General features: G+C 42.0%; 2 protein-coding genes and 1 non-coding gene across 4 annotated transcripts in view; 2 read left to right on the plus strand and 1 right to left on the minus strand.

Annotated features, from left to right (window-relative positions):
* The window catches only part of LOC121567614 (A disintegrin and metalloproteinase with thrombospondin motifs 15-like), a 34,153-nt gene extending 24,714 nt beyond the window's left edge, over window positions 1-9,439 (minus strand). Inside the window, exons 1-2 of one of the 2 annotated variants that reach the window (XM_041877798.1) lie at window positions 9,357-9,439; window positions 2,369-2,501 (exon numbers count right to left, since the gene is read on the minus strand). In XM_041877798.1, coding sequence (XP_041733732.1) covers window positions 2,369-2,465 — 97 coding nt within the window. In that variant the 5' untranslated portion in view covers window positions 2,466-2,501; window positions 9,357-9,439. Of the gene's footprint in view, window positions 1-2,368; window positions 2,502-4,726; window positions 5,974-9,356 lie in introns of those variants that run through there. The other variant, XM_041877797.1, reaches the window with a different exon arrangement.
* trnas-uga lies at window positions 670-745 on the plus strand. Its single transcript has one exon. It is a non-coding gene; the product is annotated as a tRNA-Ser (tRNA).
* On the plus strand, window positions 7,292-19,486 carry LOC121567615 (A disintegrin and metalloproteinase with thrombospondin motifs 8-like). Its single transcript, XM_041877799.1, has 9 exons — window positions 7,292-8,345; window positions 9,343-9,582; window positions 10,414-10,546; window positions 10,957-11,124; window positions 15,484-15,776; window positions 16,262-16,448; window positions 16,613-16,785; window positions 16,909-17,084; window positions 17,280-19,486. The coding sequence occupies exons 1-9, from the start codon at window positions 7,581-7,583 to the stop codon at window positions 18,010-18,012; spliced, it is 2,868 nt and encodes a 955-aa protein (XP_041733733.1). The 5' UTR covers window positions 7,292-7,580; the 3' UTR covers window positions 18,013-19,486.
* Window positions 19,487-20,173: the final 687 nt, after the last annotated feature.

Below are 20,173 nucleotides of genomic sequence, written 5' to 3' on the forward strand. Positions count from 1 at the left end.
ACAATTCCAGTGGGTCAGATGTGTATATACACTAAGTTGACGGTGCCTTTAAACAGCTTGGAAAATTCCAGAAAATGATGTCATGGCTTTAGAAGCTTCTGATAGGCTAATTGACATAATTTGAGTCAATTGGACGTGTGCCTGTGGATGTATCTCAAGGCCTACTTTCAAACTCAGTGCCTCTTTGCTTGACATCATGGGAAAATCAAAAGAAATCAGCCAAGACCTCAGAAAAAAATGGTAGACCTCCACAAGTCTGGTTCATCCTTGGGAACAATTTCCAAACGCCTGAAGGTACCACGTTCATCTGTACAAACAATAGTACGCAAGTAGAAACACCATGGGACCACGCAGCCGTCATACCGCTCAGGAAGGAGACGCGTTCTGTCTCCTAGAGATGAACGTACTTTAGTGCGAAAAGTGCAAATCAATCCCAGAACAACAGCAAAGGACCTTGTGAAGATGCTGGAGGAAACAGGTACAAAAGTATCTATATCCAAACGAGTCCTATATCGACATAACCTGAAAGGCTGCTCAGCAAGGAAGAAGCCACTGCTCCAAAACCGCCATAAAAAAGACAGACTACGGTTTGCAACTGCACATGAGGACAAAGATCGTACTTTTTGGAGAAATGTCCTCTGGTCTGATGAAACAAAGATAGAACTGTTAGGCCTCCTGTAGCTCAGTTGGTAGAGCATGGCGCTTGAAATGCCAGGGTTGTGGGTTCGATTCCCACGGGGGGCCAGTATGAAAAATGTATGCACTCACTTAACTGTAAGTCGCTCTGGATAAGAGCGTCTGCTAAATGACTAAAATGTAAAATGTAAATAATGACCATTGTTATGTTTGGAGGAAAAAAGGGGTGCTTGCAAGCCGAAGAACACCATCCCAACCGTGAAGCACGGGGGTGGCAGCATCATGCTGTGGGGGTGCTTTGCTGCAGGAGGGACTGGTGCACTTCACAAAATGGATGGCATCATGAGGAAAGAAAATTATTTGGAGATATTGAAGCAACATCTCAAGACATCAGTCAGGAAGTTAAAGCTTGGTCGCAAATGGGTCTTCCAAATGGACAATGACCCCAAGCATACTTCCAAAGTTGTGGCAAAATGGCTTAAGTACAACAAAGTCAAGGTATTGGAGTGGCCATCACAAAGCCCTGACCTCAATCCTATAGAAAATTTGTGGGCAGAACTGAAAAAGCGTGTGCGAGCAAGGAGGCCTACAAGCCTGACTCAGTTACACCAGCTCTGTCAGGAGGAATGGGCCAAAATTCATCCAATTTATTTTAGGAAGCTTGTGAAAGCCAACCCAAAACGTTTGACCCAAGTTAAACAATTTAAAGGCAATGCTACCAAATACTATTTGAGGGTATGTAAACTTCTGACCCACTGGGAATGTGATGAAAGAAATAAAAGCTGAAATAAGTCATTCTCTCTACTATTATTCTGACATTTCACATTCTTAAAATAAAGTGGTGATCCTAACTGACCTAAGACAGGGAATTTTTACTAGGATTAAATGTCAGGAATTGTGAAAAACTGAGTTTAAATGTATTTGGCTAAGGTGTATGTAAACTTCCGACTTCAACTGTACACAATCCATGTCTGAATTGTCTCAAGGCTTAAAAATCCTTCTTTAACCTGTTTCCTCCCGTTTATCTACACTGATTGAAGTGGATTGAACAGGTGACATCATTAACGGATCTTAGCTTTCTCCTGGATTCACCTGGTCAGTCTATGTCATGGAAAGAGCAGGTATTCCTAATGTTTTATACACTCAGTGTATAGTACAATAAAAACTGACATTGTAGACAAACGCTTTGGCCAATTTTAGATTTGTCCATCTGTAAGCTTAGAGAAAAAGTGTACCAAATTAAATGTTAAATTTCCGTTATGGAAATGAATGGGTTAATAACAAGGGAGTAGTGTTAATGATTTTAAAAACATTTTAGAAAATTGAATATATTCATTATTCATTCAACAATTTAGCTAGTCCGGCAATGGTCTGCATATTGTTTCCTATGCGTTCATCAGTCTAGCTTTCCGACGCTCACAACCAGGAACTAACAGAACAGCTTTGTTTATAAACATTCTGATTTGGTCTATAGGAGAACCCTTTGAAGAACCATTTTTGGTTCCAGGTAAAACCCTTTTGGGTCCAGGTAGAACACTTTTGGGATCCATGTAGAACCCTTTCCACAGAGGGTTCTACATGGAACCCAAAAGGGTTCTACCTGGAACCAAAAAGGGCTCTCCTATGGGGACAGCCGAAGAACCCTTTTGGAATCCTTTTTTTCTAAGCGTGTTCTAGTAGATCTGATCTGAATGATACCGATAATAGACAAGTAAGAGTGCTCTTCACTCACCCAGTTCATGAGCAGTGGTGAAGGACGAAGGGAGACCATCATCCTCGATGACAGAGCAGCTTCTCTTCGGATCACACATAGTGCCCACGTCTGCCATGCCTAAGGTGTCACAGGTAGTGGCTCCACACAAGTCCTGTTGAAGGAGACAAATGAAATGTGATCATCTGGACAATGTGATGAGATGGGGAGGTGTGTTGGTGTGTAATGTAATTTGTCTTACGTGTAAAAGTGTGTTGTTATTGCATTGCATATCCACCATCTTTTGGTAGATATTAAAGCAGAAAACACTAACAATCCGGTCCATTGTTCTGGTTGGGCCCATTTCTTTATATCTCTCTCTCTCCCTCTCTCTCTCTGATGTGCAAACAATCTGGCCCAGTGAACTAACCCTTTAATCCACAAGATGCTTAGGGAATGTTACAGCTGTCAGAGAAGTACAATTGCACTGCCACGTGTCTGTCTGACAACGGAACTGATTAAAAGGTATTGTACTTGACCATTGTACAACGCTTTCAAATACAAGTTTATTTTATTTGAGTCTGAGAATTCTTATCCGATATAACTGCATTTTTCATTCATACAAGCACATTAACACCATGCTTCTAGCCTACAATATTCAATTCAATAACCCCCTTCCCCAATAAAGTCAATAAACTCTCTTTATCCCAATAGGGTTATTGTATAGGTCAAGGCATCTTCGCCATATAAGTGTGATCATGTTACAGGAGGGGGTCGCAGTTCCGGATCGACCCACTAGGTGTCATCCTCAGACAACCTTAGGCACCTCCTCACTCACTGTCTGGACTAATCAGTATCCTATTGGTGTTACCTGTGTCTACCTGTTCACCTGTATATTCATGCCCTCACTTAACTGTGTTCCCTTGCTCAGTTTTCTCTGTTAGTTTCTCTATGTCTAGCAGTACTACTCAGTGTCTGATCTGAGATCTATGTACAGGTACTTGAGAAGTGTTCTCCCTGTTTCGTTATTTGTTTCCGTCTTAGGTAGTATTTCATATTTTGGCTGTCAGTCGGTTTTTGGAGACTTATTTGCTCCGCCTTTCTTTTATCGTGATAAGTCCGTTATTTTGGATACTGGCTTCGGGACCACCAGTAAAGATCCTTGTTTCACCATCTCTGCCTACTGCCTACTGTATATCCTGCACCGCACCTGGGTCACACCTCACCCCAACCCTTACAGGATCATTTTACACCACTTTGATCACAGTTGGACAGAATCAGTCTCAGAATAAAATGTTATGCATGTTGCTATGCACTCGAAGAGAACCAATGCATCAGATTGCTCCCAGCCAAGCTAGGCTTAATGGAAAACAGACAGACTGGCTGAGTCCAGGCTGAGAGGCAGGTCTAAAGGCTCACAGCTAGAAGTGAGTGGATCATCACAGAGAAATGGATACTTCCCATTCCACCATATGAGTGTGTAAAATCCTAGCTCTGGTTCAGGGCGTTAATGCTAACGATGAGCCTTCCGTTAGCAAGCTGCACTGAAGCCCTGGACCAGAGCTAGTGCAAATCCTGCCTGGCCTGTTCTACCTGTGGCATTTCTCAACTTAGTGACATGGTGCTAACATGGGTTGGGATCATAGAGAATGATAGAGGCCTCTAGTGGCCAAAAGGCAGTTTTAGCATGGGCAGCGCCATTGAGGGCTTCCACCATGTTTCCGCCAATTTAAAGTAGTCAAAGTAGTCAAATGGGTGGAGATTCCTATGGGTTGTAGCCTCAATGGCGGTGCCCATGCTGTCACAGATGCTATAATGGCACAGACATAAAGATGAGTCCTCTATCTATCTCTATGGTTGGGATGGAAAAATAGGTGACCGGCTATAGCCACTTTCCTGAAAGATGTGAAACAGTCTTTGTTCATATAGTTAACTCTTGTTCCATGAGCATGTTTTTTGGCTCAGTGATCCTAATAGTGTGGACTTTTATGCTAAATCTTCTGCAACATGATTCATGATAGGAAAAAGGAGGGTCGACTTTTAAGATGTGAAGACAGATGTGATGCTTGTCAGCTGTGCAGTTGCAAACAATGTTTTCATTTTTTTCTCGTAGAGATGCATAGAGTACAAATTAGAATTGGAAGTGGAATTTTAGTTTACTTCCTTTATTGAAAAGGAATTGACACCCAAACCCTACCTTGTCTTAGCATTATCAGGCTACATGTAACACACAGAGATGTGTCTATAAAAGAGCACTTAGTATTGTATTTGCAGATAATGTATTGGGTGACATAATGAGATAATTATTCCAAATGGAAATAATTGAGGATTGCATGGAAGCTAATCTGCAAGCAAACATCAAAAAGAGTTGACACCTGGCTGCATCTCACCACTCCTTACCTGTTTGGTGAATAGAATTGCAGTGTCCCAGTATTCAGGGTGCTTGTCATTGTATTTGTTTAAATGTTTCTGCCAAGAACAGAAACTGCGCAGAGTGAGGGCAGCATTGGTGGAAATCTTGGGTCCTTTCTCTGCTTCGTTAATCACCAAGAAGCCCACTACCACTATGTTTATGGAGTTCATGATGCTGGGGTGCTTGTACAGCCTCGCAGCAACAGACATCAGTGTCAACAGGTAATGTTTCAAGTCATCCCCGTGGAATTTGGCCATAGACTCATCAGCCACGACGAGAACCTCCACAAACCTAGGGATGGAGGCAAACCTTTTGGATCTACCCAGGCTCTTCAATACAGTTTCAGTCAGGCTGTCCAGCTCCAGTCCTTTCATGTGTTTATATTTCTCAAAAGACCCTGAAATGTTTTGGGTCAAACCAGGTCCTACTCCACACCTATTCGTGGTGGAATTACCGCTGGAGTCTCTGTCCGGTCCCCGGCGGCGTATGACATGGGTTCTTCTCTCAGTATTCACTGTATATACTCCTCCTGCCCTCTCGTTCCCAAGCTGATTGATGAAATATTCCATGCCCTGGTAAGAAAAGGAGCCTTGTAAGCCTTTGCAGAGGCTCAGCGCAGCATACGATTCCTGTTCTGCGTTGACATCACCAGAGTAGAAGCAGTGGCTCAGGTCTGTGTTTGCAGAGGAATTTGATGCTAAGGAGCCGCTGTGAGGAGGGATGTTGGGCGAAATAAATGTAGAATCCGGTAAAAGGTTGAGATAAAATTCTTGACTGAAAGCCGTTATTTTAAAAACAACTAGTTGGTCATTCCTTCTCTCCTCCGTCTGTCGAATAGTATGTCTTTCTAAATGTTTATGATCAAATCGAACAGGTACGCAAAAATCTATTTCCATGCAATAGTTCAATTTAGCATAAAATAGAACATCCATAAAAATAAACAGAGAGCCAATAAACATAGACATCTTTGCAATACAAAAACTATTATTTATCGATAAATCCGCCACTGTCCTTCGTGGTACCACGTCTGCATGTGATCCAATGCTCTGTCACAGAGCCGCAGTTGAGCGTCCTCAAAGGACGAAAGACCAAAATATTTGATCCATTCCCATCTTGAACCAGACTATTGAGGCCAGCCTGCTCTTTGGACTTGGTGAGTTTGACTCTCTAGAGTCATGTTTATAAACATCGGGAACTGTCAACGGAAAGGTCTGGGAAAAGCTCATTGGACATAGTCTACCCCCTTGGTTTATGCTTTGAACCGCAGCCACTTGTAGCGCTCTAAATATTATTATCACATGTGGCACGAGCTAAACTGTCTCCTCCCACTATCGGAACCAAAAGTGCGTCTCTGACGCAATGGGTTGAACACTCATCACCAACCACAAAGTAGCCTACTAAAGTACACTTTTGGTTAAAAAAAATTCAGGCCAATTGTACGGTGTGAGTTATAGATTCAGCTGAAACTAATATGACTTAATCCGGCATTACTAATCGATTGATTAAGATCTAATCTTATTCAAACGAATTATCGTACAAGGTAACTAGGCTTAATTACCTAACAGTTCAAACTCAATGCGTAATGCAAATACACCCAAGAAATATTGAGAAATAGCCTAATAATATTTCCAACAAATGTCCAACAAAAATCACTTCTGTTGCTCTAATCTGTTCCAGTTGGAAATAGGCTATAGCTTAAAAAAGAGCGACACCTGTTGCGCCTGCAGTAGAGTGCGCATCTCTGGTCATTCCCGCGCGTAAAGGGCATCTAATTATTTGGTAATCCAATACTACCACCTTGTGGTTGAAATCCTTACCTAAAATAACCTACTTTTTATATAGCGCTAACGTGTCCCTTTGCCAATGCCACTTCGAAGATTATAAGAGCCCTACGTAATATCGGCGTTCATTGGTTACATTATCTGACATTTTTGACTCTCTTATGATAAAGGGCAAAGGGACATGTTAGCGCTATATAAAAAGTAGGTTATTTTAGATAAGGTTCTGTGGAAGCATTTCAACCACAAGGTGGTAGTATTGGATTACAAAATAATGAGATGCCCTTTGCGCGCGAGAATGACCAGAGATGCGCAAGATAAGAGTCTTATCTCTTAAACAGAACTCTCTAATGTATTCCATGACATTCCTTTATCGTTGATTTATTCGACTGATGAGGACCATGGTCGTGGTGGGTATGCTATAGCCTACTTATGGGAGTCGCTTGGGGGTCACTGCACTGTCAGTCACTCAAAGTAACTGACCGAGCCCTTCAATTATAGTATGGGTGTCCAGGTTGCAGCGTCCTGTGCTGTAGGCCTATGCGGAGTTAATATTAGTTTCAGGGTTGTCAAACTACAGCTACTTCAGAAGGGGGGAGTCTCGGTCTCTTCTCATTGGATCCGTTTTATCCAAGGGTTTCTCATGAGGTACGAGTGGGAGGAGAATTTGAGGCAACAAGTGGTATAAAAAAAATCCGCTTCTGTCCAGGGAAGACAAGAAGTATAAATACCTCCGCTGCTCCTAGTATTAAGTGGTGCTGCCGAGCGGTAGAACAGTATTTTAGCTCTGCTATAATAGCAATGAAGATTACACTATTAAACTAAAAATAGCAAACATTCTCGACACAGACTGACTGTGGATTTTTGTTACATTATACTGATGAAAAAATATTTTAGTTGTGAGGTTGCTAAGACTAAAAATAGCTAAGTGACTCAAGATTTTCTACCGACTACAGACACTATCAATTGACGAGTTGAGCTGCGTATGGGCTTGGTCCGGAATTTTGGTTGAAAGGTTGTCTTTGTTTTAATGATTTTTTGAGTGCAATTTCCTTTGCTGAAGATGTTTTCAAAGCGGTTTTTCGTTTTACTAGTCCTGTGCGTAATCGACAAATCACTTTCTAAATTGTTTGCATCCGAGGAAATTGTACCTGTCAGGATAAATGAAAGAAGCAGCAGTCGTTTTTGGAAACGAAGTGAAGAACTGCCGAGGTTTAGACTCAGTGCCTTTGGCCGAGATTTCACTTTGAATTTAAGCCCAGATAACAGTTTCTTATCTACTACACTGACAATTCAACGCATCAAAGCAAAAGATCTCTACACTTTACGCAGCGCCTCAGGTGCCCATGGCAGACACACTTCATCTGATGCTGAAACTGAAACGGACTTTCACAACTTGATAAACAAGACACAGGAGATGGAAAGAGATTTGAGAAGCTGTTTTTACTCTGGGACTGTGGACTCCAACCAAGATTCTGTTGTTGCGGTCAGTCTCTGTTATGGCATCCTTGGATCGTTTGTTACAGACGGGGTTGAGTATTTAATTGAGCCCAAAGTGCTCGGCTCAGGGAGAAGGGAGAGGTCCACTGAACAGTTACATTTGATCAAAAGAAGAACACCCACAGAAGCACCACATGACACTCAAACTGTCTTTGATCAACTGAGTGAGGAGAGTCGTGAAAAAGCTGACAAGGAAAGTTTTAAGCATGAGGAAAAAGATCCTGAGAGACAATTACGAGGGAAACGCTTTGTATCAGCACCACGATTTATTGAGACGCTGGTGGTTGCAGACGCGTCCATGACACATTTCTATGGAGACGAGATAAAGGTAGGATATATTCGATTATTCGATTACTATAGCCCATGCTGATTCAATTATTTGATTGCATTTAACAAAAATGAAAGTGCCAAATTCTGCATTGATAATTTACAACACTAGAATTGGAAAGACACACTTTCCACAGAATTGGAAAGACACAATTGGAAGTTGTTTCCACATAATTTCAACCAAAAACAATCAATGTGATGAAGTTGAATCAACGTGTAAAACTGATTGGATTTGCAAAAAGTTATCAATGTAAGGGCATTTCCTATTTTTATTCACCCAACCTTTAACATAAAACCAATGACATGGTGACATTTGTGGTTGATTTCACGTTGAATTCACTGTTAGTTACAACTCAACCAAATGTAAATCAAAACTAGATGTTGAACTGACATTGTGCCCAGTGGGAAGTTTTCTTAACAGGCTAGTTCAAGATTGAAATTTAATCCAACTCCCAATGTGGAAACACCCACAGTCAAAATGTTTAAAAAAAAAACTAATTTGTGTTTAAATTGAAAATAATTATAGCCTATATTTTGGGTGCAGAAACAATGGTTTTGCTCTGCTCTGTCATGCAAAACTAGGCTCTCCACACTTGCTGTTTAGCTGATATGCATGGAGTAAACTAAGTTGGAGTAATGAGGTCATTTAAAAAGTAAGAGTGCATAGAGAGTAATGATGGGATTGGGAAACCTCTGATAAGGTCAGGCAGGAGAATTATGCTTTGGCAGTAATTTCGTTCCGCATTCCTTATGACTTAGCTACTAAATCATCACCATTAAACAATGTTGGGGTCATGCAAGTGATAAAGAGCATGTGAGCATTATACGTTTTTAAAGATACTTCCTATTTAAAAAAATATAAAATAATTGTAATTCCAGTCTGGCAGTTATTTCACTCACTTAGTTTTTTCCCTCCAGTTTTAGCCTAAATCATCATCACCAGTGTTGCCTTGTAAGCCTCCCTAATATCTAACTGCCTGTGTCCTCCCTTTCTCCAGCACTATATCCTTACCTTGGTCTCTGTGGCTGCCCAGCTTTACAAACATCCCAGTATCAAGAACTCTGTCCACATGGTGGTGGTGAAGATGGTGGTGGTGGAAGACGAGGAGGTTGGACCGTCACTCTCCAATAACGGGGGAGTCGCTCTGCGGAATTTCTGTGCCTGGCAACAACAGTTCAACCCGGCCAGCCAGAGGCATCCTGAGCACTACGACACTGCTCTACTTTTCACCCGAGAGGTGAGCACTGCCTGCCCCATATGTATACTGTTACACATTACATCAATGTCACAGGATATCCCTAACCCCTTATTCTATAACCATATTACCAAATGGTTTGGAGAGTTAATGAAATAATGTAAGCAAACAGTGATATATTTGATTATGTATCCTCTAATGAAATACAATTGGCTGTCTTATGTCCATGAATCAGATCAGATGAGCTTTGAAACCTATAGGGCTGAAGGCTCTCCTATGAGCTATTTTTAGAATGGTTACAAATCAGCCTTGAGTGACAAGACATCCCTTAAAATGGCCAAGGTATGTGTGTAATGTTGCTGCCCTGAATTTGACCTGCCAAAGAATGTGTGCCACATGCCTCGCCATAAGAGAAACCAAAAACTTGAGACTTAAATTGGAAGTAGTTTGCACATGCTGTCTCCCATGAGTGATGCTTCTGCAAAACAAGGTGTAGACGTGCTGAGTTGAATTCAGCATGTCGCTCTATGTCCAGATGTCCTTTGAATCATGTACGGTTATGTCTTGTGTTTTGGGTCATAGGCCCCAGGAAACATTTATCTCAGTCACAGAGAGCCAGCCTGACATGTGAAGGGAAAATGTTGAGGCATGTCGTTGAAATATATCTCTGATACCACACCATTAATTTCCCCACATCATAGATCTGCTTCTGTCTGCCAGGAATATTTATTTGCTTCATTTAATGATGGAAACATTGACAAACAAGTTTTTTTGGCATGTGCTCTCAAGTGAAAAGAGAAAAAAACAACCAGGGACAAATAGAAACGCTGTCTAAAGATTCATTGTTTGAAACCACTGCTGTCTGTCTTCCAGGATATCTGTGGACATCAGAGTTGTGACACCCTAGGGGTTGCTGATGTGGGAACCATGTGCGATCCAAAAAGGAGTTGCTCTGTCATTGAGGATAATGGACTTCAAGCAGCTTTCACTGCTGCCCATGAACTTGGTATGACTTGTGCATTAAAAAATTTAAACTTTCTCAAACTTCTATATTGACCATATATAAAGATACTATAGGTCTACATACATTTTGCCTCTTGTCAAAAAGGGTCCGCTAAATGCACAGAAATATTGTCCACAAATAACTTCATTTGGACAGAATGAGGCACACACATGAGCCAAAAGCTTATGGAAAAGGTTGTTAGCCTACAACTAATAATTGTGTGGTTTAATGAGATAAGAACTTGATATGAACCATACAGTCCACCCCCAAGCCTAATGTAGATATAAACTATTAGCAACTTTACTTCCATAGCGTACCTTAAATAGTATTAATTTAATTTGAATGGGTGTTCAGGGTCCCTCTTTCATCCCATGATCGGTACTGAATACTGATACAGTATTGTTCTCCTTTAGGCCATGTGCTGAGTATGCCACACGACGACTCCAAGAATTGCGAGAGGATGTTTGGGAATCTGGGCGGCCATCACCTGATGGCCCCTCTGTTCGTTCACCTCAACAAGACTTTCCCCTGGTCACCTTGCAGCGCTCTCTACATCACAGAGTTCTTTGACAACGGACACGGTATGTCATGCTGATAAACAACACTGACAACTCTGATGTAGAAAACTTATTTGGTAAGACTTTCTATGAGGAAAGTGTTAGAAAGTGTTTATTTTTATTGAACGTTTTTAATTGACTTGATATTACAAGAATTTTTTTTTACATCTATTGTACTTGTTTTATTCTACTGCATGTATATCACAGCATCTGAATACTGTGTGTTGAGGTCAGAAGGCTGGACGTGAATGAAATCAGATAATTAAATTTAAAAAACTCAGCAGTTGCTGGTAGCGCCATTTTTACTAGAGCCTTCTAGGTCTGTTTTTACTAGAGCCTTCTAGTTTAAACCACTCTGTTATGAGGGCCCAGTTTTCACTTCTGTATTTTATTTTACAATATCTACCCACTTAAACAAATTATGGCCTCTGACAACGACAATAAATACTCTTACAGGAGAAGTTACTTATTGTAAGCCATTATGAAGGCTCATAATGCTTATAACAAGATATAAAGCATTATACCTGCAGGCTTCAATCAATCAATCAATCAATCAAATGTTATTTATAAAGCCCTTTTTACATCAGCAGATGTCACAAAGTGCTATACAGAAACCCAGCCTAAAACCCCAAACAGCAAGCAATGCAGATGTAGAAGCACGGTGGCTAGGAAAAACTCCCTAGAAAGGCAGAAACCTAGGAAGAAACCTAGAGAAGAACCAGGCTCTGAGGGGTGGCCAGTCCCCTTCTGGCTGTGCCGGGTGGGGATTATAACAGTACATGGCCATTAAGGCCAGATTTTTCCCCAAGATGTTCAAACGTTCATAGATGACCAGCAGGGTCAAATAATAATCACAGTGGTTGTAGAGGTTGCAACAGGTCAGTACATCAGGAGTAAATGTCACTTGGCTTTTCATAGCCGGGCATTTAGAGGTTGAAATAGCAGGTGCGGTAGAGAGAGACAGTTAAAAACAGCAGGTCTGGGACAAGGTAGTACGTCCGGTGAACAGGAAAGGGTTCACAAGTGTTCACAATGTTAACTCCACCTGTAGTTTCTCACCTCTGCTTTGCTTATGTGCAAAGATTATCTGCAGTTGCACTACAAAATCTCAAAATGGAGATGCATTGGAGACATGCAGAATGCAGAGATGCAGAATCCAAGATGGCGTAGCAGTGCGGTCGTGTACTCTGTGTGTGTCCGTGTAAATAGCCTGTTCTTTGTATATTTTTGTATTTTTCGTACATATTTCCCTATCACACTTTTCATCCTTCTACTAAATATACTTTCCTGCAACCCGCCTCACTCAATGTGGAACGGATTCTATTATTGACTTACCTTTTATCTAGAATCTCCAGTTGAAACTAGCTAGCCAGCTAACTAGCTACTTGCTATTAACCACCGTTAGCGGTTTTCACCTAGAACATCGGATTTTCTGCCGGAATAACTGAATCACTGGACATTAACACCGGATCGCAACTAGCTAGCCGCAACCGAATGGATGTTGCTCTTGGCTAATCACCACTGCCCCCGAAGCAAGCACCAGTTAGCCTTGAGCTAGCCTCGAGCCAGGCCCATATCCCGGCTATCTACCTCTCTGTCTACCGGACGGGAGTAGCCAGCTAACTAGCTACTTGCTATTAGCCACCGTTAGCGGTTTTTCACCATTGTCCGTGGCCTGCACTACCTAGCCTGGACTATTATCGGCCAGTCTGCACTGTCTGCACAGCGCGTTATCGACCCAGAACATATCGATTTTTCTGCCGGAATCACTGAATCACTGGACCTTTAACACCGGATCATCGCAACTAGCTAGCTGCAACCAAATGGATGTTGTTGTTGGCTAATCAGCCTTGAGCTAGCCTCGAGTCAGGCCCATCTCCCGGCTATCTACCTCTCTGTCAACCGGACGGGACCTCCTAGAGTCGACATGGAGCCCCGCCGATCCATCACGACTGGTCTGCCGACGTAATCGTCTGTGGTTTCAACAGGCTTCCCGTTGCGACGACCATGAAGATCCATCTGCTAGCCCCGGCCCGCTAGCACAAGCAAACAACAGCCGTGCTTCCTGCTAGCCTGTGCTGTAGCACCAATTCGAACTGCTCTCGTACTCACATATTGCTGTTCACTGGACCTTATGATCACTCAGCTGCACAGCTGATGCCTGCTGGACTGTTCCTTTACATGGTACCCTGTCCTGTTTATCTGTTTAGCCTCAGCCCAAACGTTCATCACCATTACCAGTTGTTGTATTAGCTCTCTCGAATAACACCTGTGATTGCTTTATGCCTCTCTCCCATATCAATATGCCTTGCCTATTGCTGTTCCAGTTAGTTCTTATTATACACTTTCACTGTAGAGCCCCAAGTCCCTCTCAAACTGCCTCAAATAGCTCCTTTGTTCCACCCCCCATACACGCGGAGACCGGCTCAATCGGTGCCTCCAGTGATGCTATCTCTTTCATTGTTACCCAACGCTTAGGTTTACCTCCACTGTACTCCTATCCTTCCATATCCTTGTCTGTACATAATGCCCTGAATCTATTCTACAACGCCAGGAAATCTGCCCCCTTTATTCTCTGTACCCAACGCACTAGAAGACCAGTTCTTAAAGCCTTTAGCCGTATCCTTATTCTAGTCCTCCTCTGTTCCTCTGGTGATGTAGAGGTTAACCCTGCAGCCCCCAGTATCACTCCTACTCCCCAGGAGCTATCATGCTGCCAAACATGCCCTCGTAAAACTGACTATCCTACCGATCCTTGACTTCGGCGATGTCATTTACAAAATAGCCTCCAACACTCTACTCAGCAAATTGGATGTAGTCTATCACAGTGCCATCCGTTTTGTCTCCAAAGCCCCATATACTACCCACCACTGTGACCTGTACGCTCTTGTTGGCTGGTCCTCACTACATATTAGTCGCCAAACCCACTGGCTCCAGGCCATCTATAAATCACTGCTAGGCAAATCCCCGCCTTATCTTAGCTCATTGGTCACCATAGCAACACCCACCCGTAGTATGCGCTCCAGCAGGTATATCTCACTGGTCATCCCCAAAGCCAACACCTCCTTTGGCCGCCATTCCTTCCAGTTCTCTGCTGCCAATGACTGGAACAAATTGCAAAAATCTCTGAAGCTGGAGACACTTATCTCCCTCACTAACTTTAAGCATCAGTTGTCAGAGCACCTTACCGATCACTGCACCTGTACACAGCCCATCTGAAATTAGCCCGCCCAACTACCTCATCCCTATATTGTTATTTATTTTGCTCATTTGTACCCCAGTATCTCTATTTGCACATCATCTCTTGCACATCTATCATTCCAGTGTTAATACTAATTGTAATTATTTTGCACTATAGCCTATTTATTGCCTTACCTCCATAACTTGCTACATTTGCACACACTGTATATATACTTATTTCTGTTGTATTTTTTACTTTGTTTTGTTTTACCCCATATGTAACTCTGTGTTGTTGTTTTTATCGCACTGCTTTGCTTTATCTTGGCCAGGTCGCAGTTGTAAATGGGAACTTGTTCTCAACTGGCTTACCTGGTTAAATAAAGGTGAAATATATATATATATTTTTAAACATCCTAAGGAAATTAGAGATTGGCTGCCAGATTGTTTGTGGTTACTACTTATAGCTGAAATTGGGCGTGAAGGACAATGTGTTTGTTATTTGAAGAGATTAATATTATTTTGTAACATTTAATCAAGACCTTCCTTTCCTCTGAGTCATACATACAGAGAAGGTTTCGGTTCTCACAAGCCAAAAGTAACAGCTGTTACAAGCCAATATGGTCTTTATCAGTTAGTCAGTGATTCCAAAGAGAGTGTATGTAGCTAAGAATGTTGTCTGATCACTTGGTCAAGAACAACATCACACTAAAGCTGTAACGCCCTGACGTATGGAACTCTTGTATGTTGAGTCAGGGTGTGGAAATCTATGTGATGTATTCTATGTTTAGGATCTAGGTATTTTGTTTCTATGTTTGGCTGGGTGTGATTCCCAATCAGAGACAGCTGTCGCTCGTTGTCTCTGATTGGGGATTATACTTAAGTAGCCTGTTTGCCTACCTTTGTTGTGGGATCTTGTTCCTGTGTTAGGCTTGGATTGTGTATAGCCTTGGGCTTCACGTTACGTTGTTTATTGAATAATAAACATGTTCGCATACCACGCTGCAGCTTGGTCTGACCCGTCTCTCAACGTTCGTGACAAAAGCTCATTGAATATTTCTCCAAATAAGAGATCATGGGTTTGAGAAGCTTTACCAACTGTCCAGAATGTGATTGTGTGAAGACTCCAACAAAGTCAGCTTCAAGTCTCCACATTATATAACCTTTAGATTTTTTTAAACAGAACTCTTGTGTGTTGAATCACAGGCGACTGCCTTTTGGATCCACCGGAGAGCATCTTACCGTTACCCGGTGAACTCCCAGGCACCACATACAGTCTCGACCGCCAGTGCCAGCAGATGTTTGGGGAGGAGTTTGTGCACTGCCCCAACACTTCTGACAGTGACATCTGCAGCCAGCTGTGGTGCAGGGAGGAGGGCAAGCCCCACTGCACCACCAATAACGGCAGCCTTCACTGGGCAGATGGCACCATGTGCGCCACCAACAGGAGCTGTCTGCACGGTGCATGCATGGCAGCCCACGAGGTCATGCAGCCAAAGGTAAGCCCTAGTTTTTCTCAGAAAAGGGGAGGATTTTGACACAAACTCTGTCTCAGAATGCCCTGTTAGTTACTATATGTTTATTCATGTTTCTGTGATAGAGTATTTCCTTCCTGCATTGTAAGGAAGAATGTACTTTTGAAAGTACAAGCTCTTTAGCATGTGTCAATAAACTCGATTTATAAATTGACATGCTGGCAGTTAATATACTTTTTGCTCACCCACTAGTAAAAGCTTGTGAAAACACACCTACATGCACACAGTTTACTTTAGTCTTGCCAAGTGCGCCATGGGTTCCGCAAGTGGTGATACATAGGGCAGGAATGTGGGAGACAGCAGAAGCGTGCCACACTGACGGACAGATTTACCCAAATCATGGCATGCCAAGAGACGCCGAGGCCCCAGCCTAGACTGTGGGTGAGTTGGACGGCTCATGTTATCATGGCACTCAATACTCACTCTGTTTCGTTTTGGCTTTACCACAGGTGGTTGTGGATGGCGGCTGGGGCGCGTGGGGACCATCGCAACTGTGCTCCAGGACATGTGGAGGGGGTGTGGAGTTCTCCTACAGGGAGTGCACAGATCCCGTGCCCCAGAATGGCGGCAAGTACTGCGAGGGCCAGAGAGTCCAGTACCAGTCCTGCAACACCCAGGCGTGTAAGAATAATGATGGTAAGGAATATTTTGTCTAGGCACTTGCACTACAGAATTTCGCTTTATTTATATAGTGGTGAGCTATAGTGGTGTTTTTAACCTAGATTTTTCAATAAATGTGTCTGCTTTGATATTAGTTTGATGGATAATTTGTTTCCCTTTGTCATTTTCTCCAACCTTAGGGAAGAGTTTTAGAGAGGAGCAGTGTGAGAAGTACAACAGCTTCAACTATCTTGACATTCTTGGGAACATGAAGCAATGGATTCCAAAGTACGCTGGTGTGTCGCCCCGGGACAGGTGTAAACTCTTCTGCAGGGCCAAAGGCAGCAGTGAATTCAAAGTCTTTGAAGCCAAGGTACATTCACTAAAAATCATCTGTAGAATGTTGGCCACTGTAAATAAATAGCTTGCCATCACTGTTTGGTGAATCACAGTGTTAAGTAAATTGAGACCTCAAGTTTGCATTTGTGCTCCATAGGTTGTCGACGGCACCACATGTGGTCCCGACACTACGTCTGTCTGTGTACAAGGCCAATGTGTCAAGGCGGGCTGTGACCAAGAGATCGGTTCAAACAAGAGGCTTGACAAGTGTGGCTTGTGTGGTGGGAATGGCCTCAGTTGCAGGAAGATCACTGGTTCATACAACAAAGTCACGTGAGTATACCTAAATATTCCAATTCCAATTATGGTAACAGGCATGTATGACCCTAATATAATGTCACAGCTATTATTGTCTTATAATGATCCAGACTAAATAACAGTCAAATTTAGAAAGCATTATTGGTTGATTGTCTTTTGTGCTGCTGATGTGATTACAGCTGTAATGAGACATTTGCTTTTTTCTTTCAGTTACGGATATAGCGACATTGTGACCATACCTGTTGGGGCTACCAATATTGACATCAAACAGCGAAGCCATAGAAACATCAAACATGATGGAAACTACCTGGCGATCAAGCGAGAGAGCGGTGGCTACATACTGAATGGTAACTTCTCTGTATCCACTGTGGAACAGGATATCCCTGTTCTCGGGGCTGTGCTGAAGTACAGTGGCTCATCCACCACCTTGGAGAGAATCCAGAGCTTCAGACAACTGAGGGAGGCCGTCACCATCCAGTTGCTGGCCACTGCTGGGGAGGCATTTCCACCCAAGGTCAAATACACATTCTTTATCCCCAAAGATGTGTATTTCACTAAATCCAAAGAGAGAAAGGCTTCATTGCATATGATCCAGGCTTTCGGTGTGCCCCAGTGGCATTTGGGCGAATGGTCAGAGTGCTCCAAGAGCTGCAGCTCCGGGTGGTCCCGAAGGAACGTTGAATGCAGAGACAACGCTGGTTTCCATTCCAATACCTGCGATAAGGACCTGAAACCCACAGATATCAGACCCTGTGCTGATCTGCCGTGCCCCATCTGGCAAATGGGGCCTTGGTCATCCTGTTCACGAACTTGTGGCCAGGGGGAACGCAGACGCAGTGTTGTCTGTATAGACTACACCGGCAAGACTGTAGAGTCGGAGAAGTGTGACGCTAACAAGCAACCTGCGCCAGTGTCGGGAGAGTGTGTTTACCAAGAGTGCTAGCGAGGAGACATGAAGACAGAGAAAACTTTGGGAGGGGTAGTGTAGTGGACTCTTAACCACCTTGACCTGACCGTGCTTTAGAGAAAAGCAGGGAAACCCTAGTTTGGAAATGAAGAGTGCACTAACTAACCCGGACAAGTCACAGGACACTTGCCTGTGACTTGATGTTTTACAACCACTAGAGAAGTTTGAACCAATAGAGATCTAGCTACCTCAGGATGTACATGTTTTGTTAAAATAAAAAAAGGTACTGTGTGCGAATTATTATTCTCTCCTAAAAGCTATTACTTTGCATAAAACCTACTGACAAACACCATTGCGGTTAAATATACCTCAATTTCCAGCATATAACCCATAACTATACAGTACAGAGTCAATAAATGAACTGGGCTAATAAAGTTAGTCTAAAGGCATACTATTCCTACCATAACATGTGACATTATCATTGCAAGACAACAACTTACAGTGCTTATTATTTTGAGTAAAAGGGGTTTGTGTAAAACATTTGTTTAGGTACACAAGATGGAAAACTTTGTAAAATACCTTTCTTGTGGATACCTTGCTTGTGGTTTGCTCTTTTGTGTCATTTCCTTGGATAAAATGGTATTTTCTAAATGTGAAATTGTGTTTACTGCCTGTAAAAACGTGTCAGAAAATCTATCAAATATATCTGCTATCTTGTTATTGGTTAATGATTTGTGGTACTGATATGCTTAAAGATTAAAATGTAAGTTCACCCATAATCATTCAAATGACTAGGTCTGCCATTGACTAATCTCTCGTGGACAAACTATGTAACTTAATCTGATGCAATTACGCAAGATTTTTGTTCTGGGTTTCCGAGATTAGCCATTGACAGACACTAAATCGAAGAATATACTTTGTAACAAAAAAGCAACCAGCATATTTAGTAGTAAGAATGAACCAGACATTTTAGTGTTCCTAAAAAATGTTTTACATTAGAGTTTGAGTGTACACTTTCTTTGTGTCAAATTTAGTTTAGCATAGACAATGGTCAGGAATCTGATCTGAGGTAAATCAGTGTAACAGGGACTTTTCCTCTGTTCTGTATCTTTATGTAGTGTTTTAAAGGAATTCTATGGCTACAGAGAATTGGAAGTACAACCAAATTCAATATAAACACATTATGTGTGAAATGGTATCTATTTGCATAAAGAACAACACCTTTAATTGTAATAATTTCATAGTTGATAAAAAAAAAATATTATTCATAATGCGAAGAATGCTCTATTGTTTGTCAGATGTCTGTTTGATTTCTCATTCCTGTTTTGTATGTCATAAAACAAAAAAAGCAAAATATGATATACCTTCAATGAAGGACCATACTATATTATTATTATTATTGTAGCTTCCTTTCAAAGCTATTTATTTTTGTAAAGTTTTTACCTTGGACATGAAATTATAACATTTTCAGATGCTGCTGTCTTTGAGATTTATGTCTACAATAAAATGGTAAAATACATCACATTTTACTATATGCTGTAAAAATTTAGTTGTCTATTTTGTTACCCGTTTTGGAAAGTTAAAGACCCACTTTAGCTATGTTTGGCTTACAACAGGCCTGCTTCTCCTTCCACTGCAGTCTGCTGGTTAAACACAAATGGCATAGCAGTGCGGTCGTGTATTATGTTGTGTCCTCGTGTAAATAGCCTTTCTTTTTGTGTGTCTTTTTTCATATATATTTCTCTATCTCACTTTCCATCCTTAACTAAATATACTTTTCTGCAACCCGCCTCACCCAATGTGGAACGGATTCTATTATTTCTTCATACCTTTTATCAAGAGCCCACGGCTGAAACTTGCTATTAGCTATTGCTATTAGCCACCGTTAGCGGTCTTCACCACTGTCCATGGCCTGCACTACCTACCAGCCAGCTCTAGCCTGGACAATTATCGGCCCGTCTGCACAGCGTGCTATCGACCCAGAGCATTTAGGATTTTCTGCCGAAATCACTGAATCACTGGACCTTAACACCGGATCATCAGAACTATCTAGCTGCAACTGAATTTTATTTTTATTTTTTTATTTTTTATTTCACCTTTATTTAACCAGGTAAGCCAGTTGAGAACAAGTTCTCATTTACAACTGCAACCTGGCCAAGATAAAGCAAAGCAGTGCGATAAAAACAACAACACAGAG

The sequence above is a fragment of the Coregonus clupeaformis genome, chromosome 6 (genome assembly GCF_020615455.1).
Source record: "Coregonus clupeaformis isolate EN_2021a chromosome 6, ASM2061545v1, whole genome shotgun sequence".
Taxonomy (NCBI): domain Eukaryota; kingdom Metazoa; phylum Chordata; class Actinopteri; order Salmoniformes; family Salmonidae; genus Coregonus; species Coregonus clupeaformis.

Coding starts and splice junctions, on each gene's coding strand:
- LOC121567615 (XM_041877799.1), top strand. CDS start 7,581: ATGTTTTCAAAGCGGTTTTTCGTTTTACTAGTCCTGTGCGTAATCGAC. Junction 16,449..16,612: donor GGCGTGTAAGAATAATGATG/GTAAGGAATATT, acceptor CTCCAACCTTAG/GGAAGAGTTTTAGAGAGGAG. Junction 17,085..17,279: donor GGTTCATACAACAAAGTCAC/GTGAGTATACCT, acceptor TTTTTCTTTCAG/TTACGGATATAGCGACATTG.